General features: G+C 38.0%; 1 protein-coding gene across 1 annotated transcript; it reads right to left on the bottom strand.

Annotated features, from left to right (window-relative positions):
• Nucleotides 1-923: 923 nt before the first annotated feature.
• Nucleotides 924-16,683, bottom strand: LOC107659885 (raftlin-2-like). Its single transcript, XM_016448983.1, has 8 exons — nt 16,183-16,683; nt 6,591-6,771; nt 5,451-5,559; nt 4,690-4,855; nt 2,954-3,172; nt 1,304-1,410; nt 1,092-1,195; nt 924-1,017 (listed from the first exon to the last, which is right to left on the bottom strand). Exons 1-8 carry the CDS (start codon nt 16,319-16,321, stop codon nt 924-926), a joined length of 1,119 nt encoding a protein of 372 aa, XP_016304469.1. The 5' UTR covers nt 16,322-16,683.
• Between the last annotated feature and the right edge of the window lie 4,582 nt (nt 16,684-21,265).

The following is a 21,265-nucleotide window of genomic DNA, read 5'->3' as shown; positions in this document are numbered from 1 at the left end:
ACGTTAGAACTGGTACACCGTTGTGGCTTGCAAAAACAAGAATGGCGGTGCCGTGAGTGGAAACGTGCAGATTAAGGGGCGGTGATATTATAATAAGATCCTTTTGCCACGTCACCAAGGGAGCGAAATCTGACACGCTCGTCTTTTCAGACGCTTGCAGAAAAAGGCTTCCCAAAACAAAGTTACTGGGTTAATCTTTTTCACGTTTCCTGGGTTGGTAGATGCACCGGGGACCCGATTATAGCACTTACAACCGGAAAAAGTCAGATTTTCATGATATGTCACATTTAACTGAAATTTTAAAAATTAAACATTTTTAATAAAGCTAAAATAAAATATAAATATTAGAAAATCTAATGTCTAATTCATTTTTATTTATTAGTTTTAGTTATGTTAGTAATTCATGGTCAACTGAATGATAATCAGAAGAGTTGCCTTGCCAACTAACTGAAATAAAATAGCTTAATATTTTATTTTAGTTAATATTTAATTTGTTTCAAGTAATGATATTGTTTATTGTTTTAGCTGATGATGATAACCCTTCTGTTAACTAACTGAAACAAATTACTAAAGCACTAAAATTACTAAAGCTTAAACTAAACTAAAATAGAGATAAAAATGAACACTAAAAAGCCATTTAAAAAAACTAAAGTAAGAAAATATACAAATAAAAGCCAAATCAAAATACGAATAAATACAATAAATGTATATACGAATATAATACTAAAATAACTGGTTTGTGAGTGGTTGTTCAAAATGTAAAAAAGTTATCCCAAGTTAATTATGGTTGAACTATCACTTTAAAAGTTGGTCTTCCTCAAAAAAAGGGACTGCAAATAGAAAATTGTGTCCTTGAAATATGCCTGATAGACTAAATTACAAGTAAAGCAACAGATTTACAAATGTAATTGTTTAAAATGACATTAGCAAACAGGCACCTGGTTGTGCTGTGGTACCCTTTGGCCTTTGGCGGGTCTTTGCAGGAAGACAACTTGCTTGGTGGCGAGATTCCCTTCGCTGCAGGAAAAGAAAAATACGGTGATGAGGTGTAAAGAAACATGATTATATGGCTTGTACTGTGAGGGTCCCACCTGTCATGGCGAATAATTGGGGTGGGCAGCACACAAGTGAGCAGCCAGCCGAATTCTGCTAATGTGTGGAGCAGAGGACCATAGTCTGTCTTTACATCTGAACCCTGTGACACAAACAGGAAATCATTAAAGACAACATAAAATGGCACACACTTAACTTCCTTCGTGTGATAATTTGACACCTTTTAGGCATTTCATACATGCAGTCACACCTCTATAACGGTCCACTGTTCCACTACAATAGTGTCATTGGCAGGGGGCGCTATGCTTTTCTCCTCATAGACAAACAGCCCCTCTAGAGACCTGGGCACTGGCTCACCTGTAAAAACAACCATTAAACATCTACATCATACTGTAGGAACTAGTAAATGACAATTCACAGCTAGATTTTTACATTGTTATGTCTGGATGTTCATTTAATCCTTCAAATGCCTAACCTGGAGCATGAGTATTATTGAAGATTTCCTTTTATCATTATCATTCAGATCTGAATGTTAAAAGTGACTGTTTATAATGCAGGAGACCATTTTATTCTGTTATTCTATATTTTCACCCACTGAACCACTGAGACAAAATTTGTAGGTCTCATTTAGTCAGTGCTGGAAGTATGTCAATGACCTACAAAAGATAATGAAACTGAACTACTTGTAAGACAGCAAGATAAATCCACGTGCACCAACATGTGTGAGAGGATGAAAGAAGAGTGAATAAGATTGTAGAGCCAACACTGCGAATATTACAGAGAACATTTCTGCAATTAAATTATACATCCTTTATAATATATACAGGTAGACAACATACACATATAATAACGTTCAAAAGTTTGGGGTAGGTAAGATTTAAATAATAATAATAATACTTTTATTCAGCAAGGATGCATCAAATTGATCAAAAGTGACAGTAAAGACATTTGTAAGATTTCTATTAAAAAAAAAATGCTGTTTTTGAACTTTCTATTAATCAAAGAATCCTGAAAAAGTATGCATCCACAAATAACATTTAACTGTTTTCAACATTGATAATAATAAAAAAAAAAATTCTTAAGCACCAAATCAGCATATTTGAATGATTTTTGAAGGATCATGTGACACTGAAGACTGGAATAATGACTGCTGAAAATTCAGCTTTACCATCACAGGAATGAATGACATTTTAAAATTGAAAAGAGTTATTTTAAACTGTAATAATATTTCCCAATGTTAATTTTTCTAGTGTATTTTGAAGAAAAAAACAAAAGTATCCTTGGTGAGAACAAGAGATTTCTTTAGAAAAAGTCTTGAAAGTCTTATTCCAAAATGACCGCCAAATTAACATACACATTATATACAGTACACACATATTAAACATATACATATGGGAACATATGACATGGGAAGAGAGCGAGATTATAGAGCCACTTTGTAAACTGCTTTTCATGTTCAAAATTTACAAGCTCTAGATGTCTCAAACATACACACATCTGATTTAGCTCCTATTAGTCTGGTGTGAAACAGGAAGCACGGTCGTGAGGTTAGGGACGTGAGCTCTAAATGTAGTTGTGGTGGGAGACAGGAGAAGGGAAATATGGCTTTGGTTAAAGATAGGGAGACATGGAGGATGTATAAAGACGAGGATTAAAAAGATGACTTCTGAGAATGAAAAGATATACTTGGTTTAAAAAACAAACAACAAAAAAAATCAGATGACAGTGCTTCTGGATTGGTAAAAACAATCAGGTAACTCCTTATATGATCATCTTATCGTCTTCCTTAGGAAGAACTAAAGAGGATGTTGACATCTTCCTTTCACAAACACAAACATGTCAGGCGGATAAACAACCAGCTCAGGGAATCGTGACAGTCCAAAATAAGTCCGAGAACTACCTTTAGGTGTGTCCCAGTATACAAAGGAGTCGACCAATGACCAGCCCTTGCGGTAGTAAGCTGCGGTCAATTCCAGCCAATCAGCTTCGAGGGCACTGACAACTTGGCCTTTCCTGGACACGCGCATGGACAGCGCCCCCTGGTGGTAACAGCAGACCAGAGAGTCCAGCGGAGCACAGCCCGGAGCCCAGGAGTGAAAAAGCACCAACAATCTCAGGTCTGAAAACGATAGCGAGTCTCACATGATTTGTATGACCAATGCAGATCAGTGCAACCTCAAAATCTTTGGCATATTTCAGTAAAGGGTTAGTTCACCCAAAAATGAAAATTAGCTTGTGTTTTACTAGTCCTCAAATAAAGCACGCGCATCCATAATAAAACATGCCTCACACGGCACCAGGGGGTGTATAAAGGCCTCCTGTAGCGAATCCATGTGTTTTTGTAAGAAAAATATCCATATTTCAAACGTAATAAACGCTTTTCTCTCACTTCCGTTATCTGTCATACGCGGAAGGCGTTCCGGCGGATGACGCAGCACGTATGTACAGCACGCGTGCCTCTGAGATATGCTAGTCTTGCGAGTTTGTTTATAGGAGCAAAGGAAGCAAAGTTTCCTTACTTTAGCAAAGGAAAACCAGTCTCCTCTTGGCTTATATCGGAATCCTCCGACATTGTTTTTTGCAAATCCTCGGTTTGTACTTCTAATTCGTGACCGGCGTTTTGTTTTATTGTTCTCTCTCCGCATTCGTCACTAATCACGCAATGCCAACGTGCTGCGTCTTCTGCCGGAACTGCTTCAGTGTATGACAGAAGTGAGAGAAAAGTGTCTAAGCTGAAAGTTCAATGCAAACGGAGATATCCTCTTTTAAAATTCTGGCAGTTTAATGCCTACAAAAACGACTGTTAGGGACTACAACAAGTTACTTGCCGGGTTCGTGACATCACAAACCCAGATAAACCCCACCCTCGGGAAAAGGCAGCAAAGGGGGCGAAGCCATGCTGTGCTGCTTTAGAGAAGAGGAAGAGAAAACAAGAGGTGCACGTAAAAATCTATTCATATAAGAATCACGATTCTAGTCTGAAAGAAGAAAGTAATATACACCTAGGATGCCTTGAGGGCGAGTAAAACACAAGCTAATTTTCATTTTTGGGTGAACTAACCCTTTAAGTCATGCAATGATCATTGCTTTAGACACCATTTTTAATAGGTCAAACTATCAGTCCATCTACCATAACTAATAAGTGTAACAGGGCAGATAAACAGCCTACACTAACACTACCTAAACACTACCAGCCTCTGACTGATCTTAATATCACATGTGGCCCCGAAATGGTTGCCATGGAGAATCGAGAGGTTGGTATGATGCCCAGAGGGTAAGGAGACGCCAAGGCTCCACAGAGGACAAAGATATTACAGGGTTAAACCAAATTAAACTGACACCAAACTGAAGAGGATGAAATAAAAAAATAAAAGCAAATAGTAAGGTTATTAAAAATTATAGTCTAGTTATTATTTTAACGATCTCTTTGTCAACATCTTAAAGTAAAAAAAATTCCAAATACAATTTTCCTGTTTGCTTCTGGGGTGAAATATGACATGTTCTTTGTGAGTTTAACCCAATCGTTCATGATTCAAAGCATTTATAGTCCATCTGTGTATTGGATTTAAATCTATAAAAACTGTTTAGTAAGTTAGACTACAGATGGTCCATAATGAGATTAGAGGAACATCTCACCTGGGCTGTAGCCACGGCCCTCTAGATCTGCGTCTCCGGGCGGTGTGCGGGGCGGGGAACGGCAGCCCCTCCTGGGACTGGGCACTCTACCGTTACACCCTCCTCCTCCAGCCTGCTGGAGCACTGACCCCACGAACCTCACGCCACCCCTGGCATAGCTGTTCACCTGAGGACACACACACACAAAAGACACACAGTTATATGATATGAGACTGTTTATCTAAACATTCCATTATAAGGAACAGAAATTTATGCAGATACATTTTTGAAAAGAAAGTCCTCTGATCGCTATAGTCAGTAATGAAAATTCACCCCATCTACTTTCTAAATGCATGTTATTGATATTATTGCATGTGTAATCTACATAAAGAATAAGACATGCAGTTGCCCCACACACAAAAAAAGTATTTTAATGTAAAACTGCAACAAAGAATTGCTCATTGTTAACATTAACTAATTGAATCTTATTGTAAAGTGTTACCCAATTTTCTTTTAAAGCAACTTTACAAACTTAAACATTTAATGAAATATGTAAATATAATTTCCAGTAAATATAAAAATGCATGGCTCTTAAAAATAAATATACATAGTTCCTTTTTGTGGTGGGGCCAGTGAAGATTTTGGCAAAGCTAGTAAAAACCTAAACTAATAACCCAACTGGTCTGCCAAAAAAAAAAAAAAATTGTTGCACACTCTAAATGACATGGAAAAAAAAATGTACATGGACAACAGACAAAAGCATTTGAAATGAAAACACAGACCCTGTCTATGAGCAGTCTCACTGTGTCACTGGTCATAGATTCTCCGGGTAGTGGCCACTCCTCCACTCGCAACACTGGCAAGCTGTCAATCACTGGCACTGCATGTTTACTGCAACCACACAACACAAACAAACACACATCAATTAAGGAAATGCATTTTAAACTCGCTGCATGAAAACATTATGCATATTTTATTGTAGCTGACATCTGCTCTTCTTGACATGTCATCCATTAGCAAAGTACAAAAATCCTAAGATGTTTAACCCTTCTGACCCCAACTGACCACATCAGTCAATGGTTTAATAAGAAACCAGCATCAAAGAAAACTGGTTTCAAACAGCACATTTCATGATTTACATCTCATTCAAGCGAGCTTCAGATGTAAGCAAAGATTTAATGACTACAAAGCTTATTTTTTGGCAGAAATTAATTAAACTGGCCTTTTTAAATTAACATCGGTCAAGTCTATTTCTAGTTCATTAGAGACAGTATTTTATTCTTTCAAGCAACCACAGAATAGTAGCGCTGGATATCACAAGACGTAAAGATACTTCTATGCTGCTTTCCTTCAAGACATTAACAGATGGAGGCATCTTAATAGACAGGAAGTCAAGCAAACAATAAATGTGGATATGCCTGAGAAAGCAGCTTTTTGCAGGTTTCCATTGTCTCTGCTTAAAAGTGCATTCAAGCTTATGCTCACTGGATTCAGACATCAATCAAATAGTATTCACAGGACTTGGCATTACACATCTTAAGGTTTTTCACACTACAACACTATTAACATACTACAACTGTCCCAGACCTTACTTTTGAATAATTAAAGTGTCATAGTCGAAACGAGCCTGTCCTGTTCCTCCACTGCTTCTTTGCAGGTTCTCATTGGTTGCTGAAAACTACACTGTTGTCAGGGGCTTCTTTTAACTTAAATTTAACCCACATCAGTACCCCAATATGACTTCACACAAGCCCCGCCCACTCCAGCTAGACTGTCTGACCTCCCACTATAATCTCATTAAATATTCATGCTGACTCATTAAAAGCTCATTATTTATTGGAAGAAGCTGGTCAGGGGGTATTGGGGTACAGAATAGGGGCTGCAAAGGTGAGGTACGGAGTCCTTGTCATGGTGAACATTACCTGGATCGTGGGCGGACCAGAATGGCCCGGTACAGCAGGCTGCAGGGCAGGAAGCGGGTCCGGCCCACTGAGAGGATGATGGGATGCAGGGCGGCCAGTACGTAGCCCTGGGTGTAGTAGGACTGCAGGGCATGGGGCAGCTCGCACAGCGAGGACAGATACTGTACTGTAGGCCGACTGCCTGTGTGGAACACAGCACAACTAAAACTTACAATACACTCAGGGGAAACCACCATATAAGCTAAGCTAATATAATTAAAACATAATGAAAATATTATGAAGCTACAGGTTGTCTCACAAATCCAGACTTTTGATTATGTGCATTGTTTTTCATAGTTTCTTTTGGCCAAGAACTGCCCATTTAGACACCAAGTGGTCATCTGATTGACATGTAAAGCGACCAATCACCATGAACGCATGTGACTTTTAGGGTAGGTAAACATGAAACTGGATATTTGAAATTGGATAACTTGTTTTGCACTCCTGAAAATTGTGTAAAGACAACCAATCAGATTGATGACACAATCTTGATAAAGCACCCATTTTAATTTGCAATATACATCATATATCATACACAAGAAGCCCATCTGAGCCTAACGGTTCATCACTGATTATACTATATTTTGTTCTAAACACAGCATGTACACTATAGCTCAAAAGTTTGAATTCAGTAAGACTTTTAAATGTTTTTTAAAGAAGTCACTTTTGCTCACAAAGGCTATATTTATTTGACCAAAAATACAGTAAAAAAATTATGTTATGAAATATTACCATTTAAAATAAACGTTTTCTATTTAAAATATATTTTAAAATGTCATTTATTCCTGTGATTGCAAAATTTTCAGCAGCCATTACTCCAGTTTTCAGTGTCATATGATCCCTCAGAAATCATTCTAATAAGTAACAATTATTATTATCAATGATGAAAACCGTTATAATATTTTTGTGGAATCTATGATACAATTTTCCAGGATTCTTAGATCAAAAGAAAGTTCAAAAGAACAGCATTTATTGAAAATAATTTTTTGTAACATTACAAATGCCTTGACTGTCACTTTGAATAAATTTAAAGCATCCTTGCTGAATAAAAGCTCAAAATTGTTGAATTAACAATGTGAAAATATCAGTTTTATTCAATCAAAATCATTAAACACCTAAAATATAATAAAAATGATCTGTAATCAAAAATAAGTTTAGAAGTAGCTGACCATGCACAGCATTACATTCCCAGATTCCATTCCACTTAGGATGCTGTCTATGTAGGCAGCAAACAGCAAGACCGCCCACTAGGTGTTGGAACAGAGCCTATGTTAAGTTTCTCTAAGCGGCTCTTCGATAGCGTGCTACCGTTTAGTTGGCTTCTTTCTCCTGTCTTCAGCCTGACAGAAGATCACCCTGACGTCTCCCTCCTCTCCCCCCAACCCCCAACACACTTCCTGTGTCCACAAAGAGCTGCTGTTCACAGGGTGGGCTGGCCCCACGCCACACACCCTCAGCCTCACAAACACAACATTCCACCACACAACACAAACATACTCGCACAAACATTCAGTCTTTTGGTTCCCACACTGGGGCAGACCAGCAAACAGAATTTTAGTCTGAGAAAACCCAGACCAAATATCTTCTCCCTGTAAACTCATCCTCAAAATGGTAAACAGGAGAATGAGCTTTTGACTCTCCTCCAAGTCTGATTTGGCAGCTACCTGAAAGTTGTACCATCCCAGCAGTCTGTGGCCAATAAAGGGCTTTGACAGGCATGTATGCATGCCCGTCCCTCACACCTGAGCTTCAGAGAAGCGTCAAAGACACAATGGTCCTCAGGGGCCAAGAAAAGCGGTGAATTATTCACAAAGATATGGACCCTGGAATGGCCAGCAATTTGTCCCAAACCCTTGAACCCCCCCTCCTGTCAACTCACACAGAGGCCTCTGTTCTCCAGAGAGACAGAGACCGTGTGCGTGCGCGCGTTTAAAAGAGGAGAATCAAGAATATGGATGAATAAAAAGAAAAAGGCGTGAGAAGACTGAAGGTATAAAGGCTTCAGAGGGAAAATGAGAAACAGACAGACTGGGATATAAGAGAAGGAGAAAAAGGAAGTAGAGTGAAGGAATTTATGGGATATTTTATGACCCAGATAGGTTTTAGGGGAGAAAAAAAAAAGATGTCTTGTCTTGTGCATGAACAGTTTGAGAGTGTAAAGAAAAGGTGGCAAATGACGAAGTGGACAAAATTTCCAAAATATTTCTAAAAGATTTTTATGTTTTGCTTGCATTAAGGAAAAGAATACCATTTTCTTATAGGATTTTTTTTAATAAAAGTATATTTATACATCTTGGTAGTATTTTTGTGCTTAACTTCCATCAAAAAAAAATAATCTTGCAATTCAATAGATAGTCATGGTCCTAAAAACAAGATTAATTTTCATAATGCAAAATATTGTTCCTTTCCTTTTTGAGTGTGAGTGAGTGAGTGAGTGAGTGAGAGAGAGACCCCAGAAATGTTTTCACCCTGTAAAATATTGCAAGGTCATAGCAGTTCATTTCAATCACAAGCAATGTGACAACCTGATAATCATAATAATAATCTGATAATCATCCAAGGTAAATTTATAAAATTAAACTGCATCAACTGGACATTCAGACCCCAGTTGTAATTGTTCCTAAAAATGTAATATGCTACATATATCAGGAAAATCATTTTTGTACTCAAATCCACTAGCACGCCAGTATGAGATTAACCAAAAAGGAGATTACACCAACATACCCCCACATGGAGCAAGAGGATTTTCTCAATGGATTAGTATCAAATTGAATTGAATCAAATATTTTCAATTAAATGCTCTGACTATATACCAGGTTGAATACTATGTTGAATACTATCATTTAAAGGAGTAGTTTACCCCAAAATTTTAATTGTCATCATATACTCATCTTCACTTGGGGAGATATGAGGGTGAGATTGATTAATTTTTTTGTGGGTGAACAATGTTTCCTTATTGGACAGGACAATTGCTGAAGGTCTGTCAAGTGGTGATTTAAGGCTAAACTGAGACATTACTGAAGCTAATCCCTTTTTTTTCTTTGCTGCAGTGAAACTGGTCCAAAGTAGAGATTAAGGCCACTAGTTGTAATTCTGTCTGCCTCTGCAACAAGAACAGCTGGCTTTCTACAACTAACTTCCCAAATTAAACATCAAGCAAGTTCCTATAAACATGAAAGGCATTACTAAAATGGCTCATTTAGAAATGAACAGATGACGTTTTTGCATTTTAATATCAATAAATGGTCTTTTTGGGGGGTTTGGGCAGTGAACATTACAGTATTTTACATGTCAAATTCTTATATTTCTAAAAAATAAAGAAGAGAAAAATTAATTTTTTTAATGATATGACTTTAATACGATCAAAAGTTAACCTCCTCTCATCAATACACATATTGACTATCCAAGAGAGCCACACATATGGAGTGCACCAAACCTTGGACATTCCCAACACCCAAGTCATGAACACCTTTTACCATTTTGAAGAAGATCCTTCACATGTAGCTTTGCAAATCCTCTTGTACAACAATCAAGACTTCTAAGGTTATTTGACAAAACAGTCCACTGTGAACACTGCCGGAAACACAATACAGCACTCTTAAAAATAAAGGTTCTTTAATGCCATCTATGGGACCATGAAGAACCTATAACTTCAATGCAAACTTCCCATTGCACAAGTTCTTCAGAGTAGAGAGAGGTCTGTCCTGACATGAGTTGAAAGACAAGTAAGAGTCTATGCATGAAGTATGCAAAATACAACAGCTGTGGTATTTCTTACAAGCCATACAAAGTCTGTATCAACTTCATGATCAGCCCTACCATGGTTTTTAGATAGAAATAGGTGTACATGCCAAGCTAAGGTTCATGCCTGCAAAGAAGAACCAAGTCCAAAGCTACAACTACATCTTATAATAACCCACAAACACAAAACTCACAGACATCAACATGGCCGAGGAGGTGTTTCCACAGGTTACACTCAATATGCAGACAGCGCGACGTGAAGGAGCCTGTGATGCAGATCTGTCTAAATAATGGGCCTCATTCATGAAACACGAGCAGAACTAATTTGTGTAAATCGTTCGTAAAGCCGTTCTGACGTAAACTTTCAAATTCATGAAAATGTTCATATTTTCAAAATGTTAGTTGGTACGAAAGAAATGTACACCTGCTCCCTACCACGTGTAAATGGTGCATAAAACGTTCTGTGTTCTTTTTGGCAAACTGATGGCACTGAATTTTGATGCACTGCCATAATAATTACAAGTCCATTTGCCCTTGCCCTCATTTAGAATTTTTCCTTTATTTATTTTGCAGCTGAGTTGATAACTATAAAACGCAGCGCTCGTCACTGTCACTATTTACCATAGACTGTATAAAAACATGGACGTAGTGTCCATGACGTTACCGTGACGTCACACCTCAGCAGCGGAAGTCGTCATAGTTGGGTTAACTTGAATAGCAGTGAATGGGAGAGTACCACAAATATATTTTTTGCATTCCCATTTGCTCAAATAGCAAAAGAAAAACTCCACGATAGTGCTTTCATGACTTTCAATAAAAGAAAAAAAATTAAGAGAGACTGATAACGGCTGTCAGAAGAGAGAACGATGTCAAATTTACCGTCCCACCCATAGATGCTGCATTAGAAACACCCTCGCATTAGCTACAAATATGAAAAACTTTCGAGGATTTACGATGCTGATGACCGTTAAACGCGTCATCACAGTCTTGTGAAAAGGGCCCATTTGCGTAGCTGTAATTCATAGGCGGGGCTTATGCTAATGGTGAATGAGCGTGAACGAGCGCCCCATTTACGAATGATTGCAATTCATTAACATACACGTTTAACTAACAAATCGGACGTTTACGAATTCGTGAATCCGGAGGAGAGTTTTCGGGAAGGTCTGTTTTACACGCAAATTACTCATAATTTACTCATATATTTACGCATGTTTAAGGCCTAATGTGAGCAAACCGGAAAGCAGTGTCAAACACCGTCACTTCAGGCATCTGTACACCAGGTGTTCTCAGGAATGAAAGGCTGGAATGAAGGGTGAACTGACATGCCAATTTACTTTTTCCTCAAATTTCTCACTCCTTCACTTGCAGACATGTTTATGTTCAGACAAAAAGGTATCTGACCAAAGATGTGTTGCATTACAATATGATTTATTGTTCTGCCATTATTAAGGCTTTTGATGCATGTTGACCTTTGAGACCAGGTGACAGCACTTCCAGGGCCTGTAATTTACAGTGGAGATCAAAATTAGAGAACAATCAATAAATACTTGATTTTTTTCTGAAATATTGTTAATCTTCATCACTCAAAATTTGAAGGAATATTAGCTGTGGGTATACCACTGTTCTACTAATATGTTTTACAAAATAACCAGAGAATTTCAGCAAAAAAAAAAACATTATTTTGTGGAAAACAGTGATCAAAATTAGAGAACAGTAACGAAAGAAGCACGAAAGAGGGTTACAACTAAAATTTTGGAGGGTTACAGCTGTCAAAAAGTGCGGCGCTCGTTTTGAATGACTTCGGGACATCTGCGGCCGCAGGACACCACTAGTTTCTCACATTGCGCTGGTGTAATCTTGGTCCACTCTTCTTCCAGTCTCTTCCATAGTTCGGTAACTGATGAGTTTCTTAGACATAACTTTGTTACCAAGGATTTTCCAGAGATTTAAATGGGGTTTAGATCAGGACTCTGGGCTGGCCATTTCATTATTTCAGTGTTCGTAGCTTCATGGAACTGCTTTACCTGTTTTGCAGTGTGACGGAGCATTGTCTTGCATGAAAATTCCAGGTTGATTGGAAGATGCTTGCAGGGAAGGAACTGCATGTTGCTGAAGACGTTTCTGATAAACATTTGCATAGGGTATATGTCGAACGTCACCCGGAAAACAGATCTCATCGATTCCGCTTGTTGGAGAACGTGCTAACAGCCGCAATAAATAATAGCGATATCTATGGACTCTTAAGATAATCAGTTAAACAAGCTAGCTGTTTTTATTGTTGACGTTTTATTCAATTTTTTTATATAAATGTTCGTGAAGAGAATAAAAATAAAAACTTTTAGATATCAGTCCGCATATGTGATGGACATTGGTTATGCTCATCTTTGGAATCTACTTTGAAGGCATCTTGAGTAAAACTGCTTCATATTTAACGAAGCATAAGCAAAACACTTGAACCGGAAGTGGCGAGACCAGGTTAACAGAACACGGAAGTCTGTTGCGCATAAGCCCTATTCACCCTGCCATGTAGCTCTATAAGAGACCCAACTCCTGCTGCAGAAAACATCCCCCAAACGATGACACTTCCTCCTCCACCTTCTTCACACACTTGGGGTTCAGTCTTTCCCCAGTTTGACGCCAAACTAATGGCGCTTTTCCACTGCATGGCACGGCACGGTACGGCTCGGTACGGTTCACTTTTGGGGGGTTTTCCACTGGGTACAGTACCTGGTACTTTTTTTAGTACCACTTCGGTTGGGGTTCCAAGTGAACCGTACCGTTACCAAAACGTGACGTGTAAACTCTGCTGATCACGGATTGGCTGGAGAGAATCGTCACTACCTGCGTCACTGAACTTGCGACACAAACACAAAAGAACCGCTAGATTTAAATCAGCACAGCCAGCAAAGGATCGAACGCAACTGTTTTGAACGAGCGCACCTTTTTTTTAACAACCAAAAAGTTTTGTTGTCTGTTGCGGAAGTACAGACGTTCCTCTCGTTGATAGCAGAGGAGCGGATCCAGCGAGAGCTTGATGGGTTAACGCAGAATGAAAAAGTTTTTTTTAGGAATTGTGGTAGTAGAGGCGGCGCAACTATAACGACATGTGAATAATCCCGCCCACTCTAAAGCGGTACTGAACTGCAGTGGAAACGCAAACCGTGCCGAGCCGAACCATGCCGTGCCGTACTGAGCCGTACCGAGCCGAGTCGTACCACGCAGTGGAAAAGCACCAAAAATGTTCCCCATCTGACCCAAATAAATTAAACTTGCTTTCATCACAAAAGTGAACTTTAGACCAGTTCTCCTCTCTCCACACAACATGCTCCTCAGCAAAGGTGAGCCTAGCCTTTTGATTCTTTCTGCTGATGAGATGCTTGGTCACTGCAGAGAATGCTTTCAGTCAGACTTCTCTTCAACATACTGCGGCAGATCCTTATCCTGTTCAGCGCTAAACTGGTGAGCAATTCCAGCTGCAGTGTTGAACCGATTGGCCATTGAGAGTCTCCGCATTATCCTGTCTTCTTGTGCACTTGTTTTACGTGGATGACCAACCTTTGGGGGAACTGAATGAATTAGAATCATTGTAAAGCTGCAATATTCAAGAAATCACAGATTTGGAACGAACAACTTCTCTTGCAGAGGCTGAAAGGGTCAACCCTTTGGCCTTCATCTGGACAACCTGCTGTTGCAGAGTTTCAGTCACCTTCAGGCACACCATCTTGCAATCTCAGTGAAAATTAGAGGAAAGCTGCCAGTTAAATAGGGATTGTCATATAATTAAGGAAATTATACCATCACAAAACGGTCATTTTAAATGCGTGTTACCAACTAGATATGTATATAATTTTGTCTACATTTTTCTATACTACATTTCTATTGTATTCTGTTGCTGTCAAAGAAGCATTATCTACAGAAAAGTGCCCCATACTCGTCCCAGATTTGATCTGAAACCTACTCTAAATGTATGTGTCAGAAACACGTGGTCATCATCGGAATGGAATGAGTGCTTAAATTTGTTTAAATTATTCAAGCCTGTTGTTTGGACAATAAGTACTTTTCTTTTAATAACTGTTAAGAGTCATTTTCATACTATGCAGGACAGGACACTTTCAGGAGATACGATTAACTATCAGGACAAATGCGAAATATTCTATTGGGTTGTAATATTTCTAGTCCTCTGTTTCTAGAAAAAATGTTCTATGTTGAAATAATATGGCCCAGTTTCACAGACAGAGCTTAGCTTAAGCCAGGACTAGGCCTTAGTTAAATTAGAATATTTAAGCAGCTTTTATTAAAATTACTTATAAAAAAAACATGACTGGCATGCATCTTGAGACAAAACAATGGCACTGACATATTTTAAGATATGCCAGTGCAAGTTATTTTCAGTTGAGACAGCTCAAACATGCATTTTAGTCTAGGACTAGCCTTAAGCCTTGTCTGTGAAACTGGGGCTATAGGTTTTTAATCAAGTTAAAATGTTGTCTTGAAATTTTAGGGAAAATGGGTCTTACATAGTTTTTAAATGTTACAAGTATTTTTGCCATGAAAATAGCTGCATGGCATTCAAAACAAATAAAGTACAGTTTTCTTTTAAACTGGAAAACTGTAGGCTACATCTCATTTCCCATCATAAAATTATATTTTAGTCGTTTAGGAAATATCACACAAACAAGAATCCCATATAGCTACTGAACATCAGCCTATCTGCATTCAGCAGCTTTGTATCTCAGGATATCAGTAAACAAAAGTTAATATGAAGTAATTTACATGTAAAACGAATTTTGACGAGTTATATTGTATTGTATATTGTACAGCTTGTATATTTTTCAGTTTCAACGCACAGACTGAAATATCTGAAGCTCCGTAAAGTGGAGTGGAGCGAAGCGACTGATGTTTCCTCTCCATGCTAACAGTGTTAAGTAATCACTCCAGGTTACTACGGGTTTTTCCATTTCCCTCTCAAGGCTGGTTCGCAACAGAAACCCGCACCAATTTTCAAACAATCCGTTTCTCCTCCAAGCAAATTTACACATCACTATATTTTATACTGTACTGTAATATACTATACTATACATTCCAAAAACGATGGATATGGGCAGTACAACGTAGACTGCGCATGGTCCCTTCAAACCAAGAATATTAGAGATAGTGGAAACTGCTACACAGAGGAAGTGAGCATGACTGAATGTCATCTTGTGGAACAGACGCGGGTGTGCTGCCGTCTGTGCGCCTCAGACGCCGTTAATAGAGGGAAAAACCTCCTGACCTATTTCCACATGTGATGAAGCTCTGGCGCTGTTGCTGGGTAAAACGGTATAAGCTCACACACTCCAGGACACACATGCCAAGATTCATCATGCCACAAGTTTGAAAGTACAAACATGGCATTGACTCAAACCACAGTGAGCTGCCTACCTAGGCAGCATTTTTGTCCATTATTGGCACGTGCCACAGCTTTCTAGCCAGACAGCTTGCTAAGTTTTGAGAAACAGCTGAATGAACTGGAGCTCTTTCTCATTCATTACACCCTTACAAAATGAAAATGTACCAAGCTAAGCGTAATCTTCTGCAAATAAATAAATACATTTAAATAAAAAAAACATACTTGCAGTTATTGTTGGTACTCTAAAAAAAACTTTCAGAACAGTTGTCAGTTGTTTAGTTTCTTTTGTAACAGTTAACTAATAATGAGTTAACGCAGTTTCATTACAAGAAGAATTTAGTAAGAATAACTTAACTGGTATTTGATGGATTTTTTGTAAGCGAGCATCACATACAAATTTTTGTTTACTGCACTGATCTGTACCTTCCAAACTGAAGTCCAGCAGCACATACTCGTACACGGAGTCTGTTTTGGACTCGACCTGTGGTCTCTTTAAAGTGGAGTAGATTTTTCCCGGGCTGCTGTCCTCCGGGTCCTCCAATTTCCGTAATCCACATCCCATATTTGCGGGCTCTCCAGCACACGCAAGGCCGAACACGGGGCGACCCACTCGTTCACGCACTCAGAGGACTCCCGCTCCCGTGCTTAGTGGGTTTGCTTCATATTCCAACAACTTAATCCCTTGGGAGTGGCACTAAACCGAGAATGACGTGCCGTGTGTCCGATCCCGTTTAAGAAAACGATTTAAGTCAAGCAAAGATTACCAAATCCTTCTGGGAGGTCTTTATGAGACTAAAATAATAAAATACTCTCTGAAGTTGTGAAATAAAGAAATCCAGATTATCTTCATTAAAATCTCAATCAGAAAACCACATCTCATTCAGTCTCCCTATGTGGCCGCGAAATAATCAAGTAAAAGTTGTAGTGGGCTGGAATCATGTTGAAATTAATGAGCGGGCGTGGCGAAGGAAAACTATTAACAGGGCGGGGCTGAATATTAAACAGGAGGAGGGGTGTGTATAAATTATAAATGTTTACACAGCAGACAGACAACGTACTACTATTGTTCCTTTTAGTTATTTTGACTCCTAATGTTTTTGGGACATTTTTCAAATTCGTATTACACAAATTAATATTTTGAGATATGGAGATTAAGAAAGAAAGAAAGAAAAAAGACAACCCTAACGCCTATTAAAACACCTTTATTTTCATTTTAATATTTAATAACTGTTTTGTTAAAGAATGGGATGTAATAGTCATTTTTACACCCCCTCAACAATGATTCATGGTGAAAAATTCCTACCAAAACCAGCAATGAAGCAAATAACTTTTAGGTCACTTTCTGGCACAGTGTTATGCAGGGATGGAAATTCTATAAAGTGACTTAAAACCACATTAACTGAAGACTGTAGCACTAGAAACATCTGTTCAATTAAGTGGTAGGCTAAACTTGTTGGCCATACAAAATTTGAGGAGCTGAGTAGAAAATTATATGTATGAGCAAGAGCAAGAGGGAATTTTCGAAAATTAACGTCTAAAATACTTAATTTACTAACCACTTGGGCATTCATTTAACCCATTCCATCTATTTCAGAGCTGTTATGCTATACCTTCCTTAAACCAGTAACACAGCCAGTGATCAGATGTGGGTTTTTTTAAGTGTTATTGTATATTATACAATAACACTTGACTTTCAGAATTTCAGTTACTACAGACTTGTGGGAGTGAGATGTTGTGTCACACGTGGGCCTTACTGTATGTCGGCAGCTGTAATGTTGGCCTGATGTAGGGGCGTTTACAGGGCATCTGGATCTTGGTTGTGCATTTTAGAAGTAGCATACGGCTAAAGAGCAAACAGACATGCACCACTGTGGTTAGACATCAAAGATAGTACCTTTTCTCTTATATTAGCAAATAAGAGCATTTTGTTAATAAAATAGAACAAAAGAGAGAGAAGGAAGGAAGGAGGCCTCCAAATGGGGGGAGCAGAGGAAAGCTAAGAGACACAACTCAAATAATTCAATGTGTTTATTATGTGGCTCTATTTTTACACAGCTGTGAGTGAGTCAGACTTCACCCAGGCTAAAGCGGAACAAAAAAACAAAACAAAACATGAAACTGCCAAAGTAGCTTCTACTTTGCTACTGTACCAGCTGTCAAACTTACAGCTGAAAACAATGCCCACCTGCTGGCTCTGAGCACCATGCTGAACAACAATCTCATTAACCAGCCACAAAGCAGCATATTTTTGAAAGCAGCTAATTTTAGTGGCTTTGTGTGCTGCTTTATTGTTTTGGCTCTTGCCATTCAGAACACAATAGTTATGATTAGGGATTAGTTTCCATAGTTTTCCCAAATTGATCCTTCGAAAACATCTTTGTGTCAAATTTCCTGTAATTCTTTTTAGATTATGTGGCCTTGGGTTGCCCTGTAAGACAACAGACATCTGATGCATCTATAGATTATAAGAGCCAAATCCAAAGTTGGAATAATATAGTATTTGTTAATCTTTCACAGAAATTAAAGAACATCCCAACTGTATCTATCATGCCAGGCTCAGAAAGATCAGTTTCAATCTCGACAGTAGGTCACACATCTGTCTGCCCGTGTGCTTCTTAGAAATAACACTGAAAAACCAAGTCTGGGTCCTAGACCGGAAACCGCTGTCATTCTGAGACCACACCCAGAGGACACTGGGAAGGAAACCCATGCCTGTAGGAAGGAAACAAACATACGGTAGGTAGTTAAACTGCCACAAAACTGTATGCAAATGTTAAACACTTACACTAATTATTTATTTTCAGTTAGTTTTTCCAAAAATCACACTCACTATTCATTTCTCATCTGTCTCCACATTTTCATCTCAAAATGAATACAGACATCGTCATCTGATACACATCACTCCACTTTATAATCCCACCTCTGTTCCTGTGAGATTAAACTGGCCTACATCAGTCACTCTGACACATAATCCGGACTCGATGCAGCCTATTTATCTATTCCTGAGCTCCAGTGAGATCATATCTGATGAGAATCAATTGTAACTTTTTACAATCATTTTCAACATTAGAGCAGCACAAAGCACTGTCACCTCACAACAAGTAGGCCCCTGTGGTTTGAAGCCTGGCATAGGAAAAATGGTTTTGAAAATGTATGGATGGAGGGTTTGATTTCAACATTTAGGCTATTTCAAACTGACACTTATTTGTGTTTGATTTAGTGATGGAATTGTATCTTATTCCATCTCGTGGCGAAATTTAAAAGGACTGATCTACAAAATATAGGGGAAACTGAGTATTGTGAGTTGTTACCAATCAAAAAGTAGCTTCACGAGTGAAGTCACTATATCAGACATGGCAACTACCCTACTGAGGTGGCTGTAGACGTATTTTGAAATGAAGACAAAATGTTAAACTCTCCCCATTCTCTCTAAAACTAATTATTAATACTATTGAGAAACAATCTGCCAAGAAATAATACAAGTAAATATTAAGGTTGCTTAGCTCCGATTCATCATTCAGAAAATGCTAATTCAAACAGGACTTTTTTAAGGACACAAATGCCATTAAACTGTTGGCCTCATAAACAGGCAAATTCAGTTTTGTAAATGAACGCTACTCGTCTCTTCTTCAATACTTGTGACACAGCGCCATCTAGCGTTAGAATTTTCACTCATCTCATTGTGTAATAGAATTTGTTGTGGATCTTTTCCACTCATCCTGGTCAGTTAGATGACACATTTACCAGAGAGTGGTACTCTGACTGTGATAAATAATTCAAATAAATTATTATTAATAATAAAAAGAATGTGTGTGTTTGTGTGTATGTATATACTGTATATATATATATATATATATATATATACATAATCAAATTATATATATACATTTGTAATATTTAATAATTACTTTATTAAAGAATGGGATGTAGTAGTCGTTTTTCATTCCCAAACCATAATTCATATGAATAATTTTATTATTTCACTTTGACAATGTAAAGCAGGGATGAAAATTCTATAACGTGACTTGAAACTGACTAGAAACACCTGTTCAAACAAAGTTATAAGCTAAATTTGTTCGCCATACAGAAGAGAATATATATATATATATATATATATATATATATATGAGCATAAAGTTATAAACATGTTATAAACACAATAATGCAAATGTAAAGTTTTTAGCCTCTTCCCTCTTGTGAAAATGTGAGAGTTTGTAACCAGATGACCCTACTCTTTTCATTACTTTCGGTGAAGCTCTTGAGAGCGTTTTAAACACTTTGATCCAACACGAGAAAAGCAATTCAGTTTTGAATGTGAAGAGATGTAGAGTGCAGATGGAAATGACAGACGAAAACAAACAGTGCTGATAGAAACTAAGATTCTGTGTTGAAACATTTTAAATGATAAGAGGCAATTATGCAGTAAAGATTGTTTCAGATAGTGTTGCCTTCAAAAAACGTTTCAACCTTCTAAAAAGCTTTTTGCGTAGTGCATTGAGCACTTTTGTTCAAAACCTCTCATAAAAACAGTGAACATTTGATTTTGACTTTTTTATTTTATTATTTTTTTTAAATACAATTGAAGCAATAAAAGACTTGAGATACAAATACTCCCTGCACATGCTGTTTTCTCGTTCTACACCGACCAGGGAGCTGAGGAGTGAAGGACGCTGAGATAAGAGCAACACGACCCTGACACACATCTGTCACCTCTCACACTCGCTTGCGCTCTCGGGCAATAACAAGCTCTTGTTTTGGACGGAGTCTATTAGGCTACTCACAACTCACTTACATAAAGTAAAAAACATTGAAACATTTAAACGTAGTTTACAAGACAGCTACTGGGTAAACAATTTATTTAGGGATCCTAAATCACAGAAGCATATAAGATGAGCCATATTCTCAAAGTAAACCCTGTAGGCTATTTGTTAAATTTTCTTACTGACGTTTGATGTAGTTAATGTTAAGGTTCTTAAATCGTTGTAGTACTTCAGGTCATACACTTGAGGGCGTGATACACATGAGGGCTATTTAAAAACGATGTATGATCACACTTCCGTGAATACTGCTGTATGTTTTGGAATATTTCAAGATATGCATGCACATACAGTTCAGTTATTATAGTGGACACAAATCTAACCTTATTCATATCATTTTGCTGTGTTAACCTGGTTCTAAAATTTAAACAAATGACAGAAAAACAGATACTTTGTTACAACAAACTTTGTTGCTGATTGAGAATATTAAGCTTTTTTTTTTTTCCTTCACATAAATACTCCATATTTTGCTCAGAAGGCTAATTCATATTAAATGGACATTGCCACATTTTCTAAGAGGTAACATAAATAGAATGTGGCAAAAGTTGTGGAGTTGGGTGTAAACTTGCTTTGAAATGGGAAGATTTAGTTTTCAAACCTCTTTGCCTCTGTTAACTCAGACACACACACACACACACACACACACACACACACACACACACACACACACACACACACACACACACACT

This window comes from Sinocyclocheilus anshuiensis, unplaced genomic scaffold, assembly GCF_001515605.1.
Source record: "Sinocyclocheilus anshuiensis isolate Anshui unplaced genomic scaffold, SAMN03320099.WGS_v1.1 scaffold1409, whole genome shotgun sequence".
In the NCBI taxonomy this organism is placed as follows: Eukaryota; Metazoa; Chordata; class Actinopteri; order Cypriniformes; family Cyprinidae; genus Sinocyclocheilus; species Sinocyclocheilus anshuiensis.
This window is presented reverse-complemented; position numbering and strand designations above follow the sequence as displayed.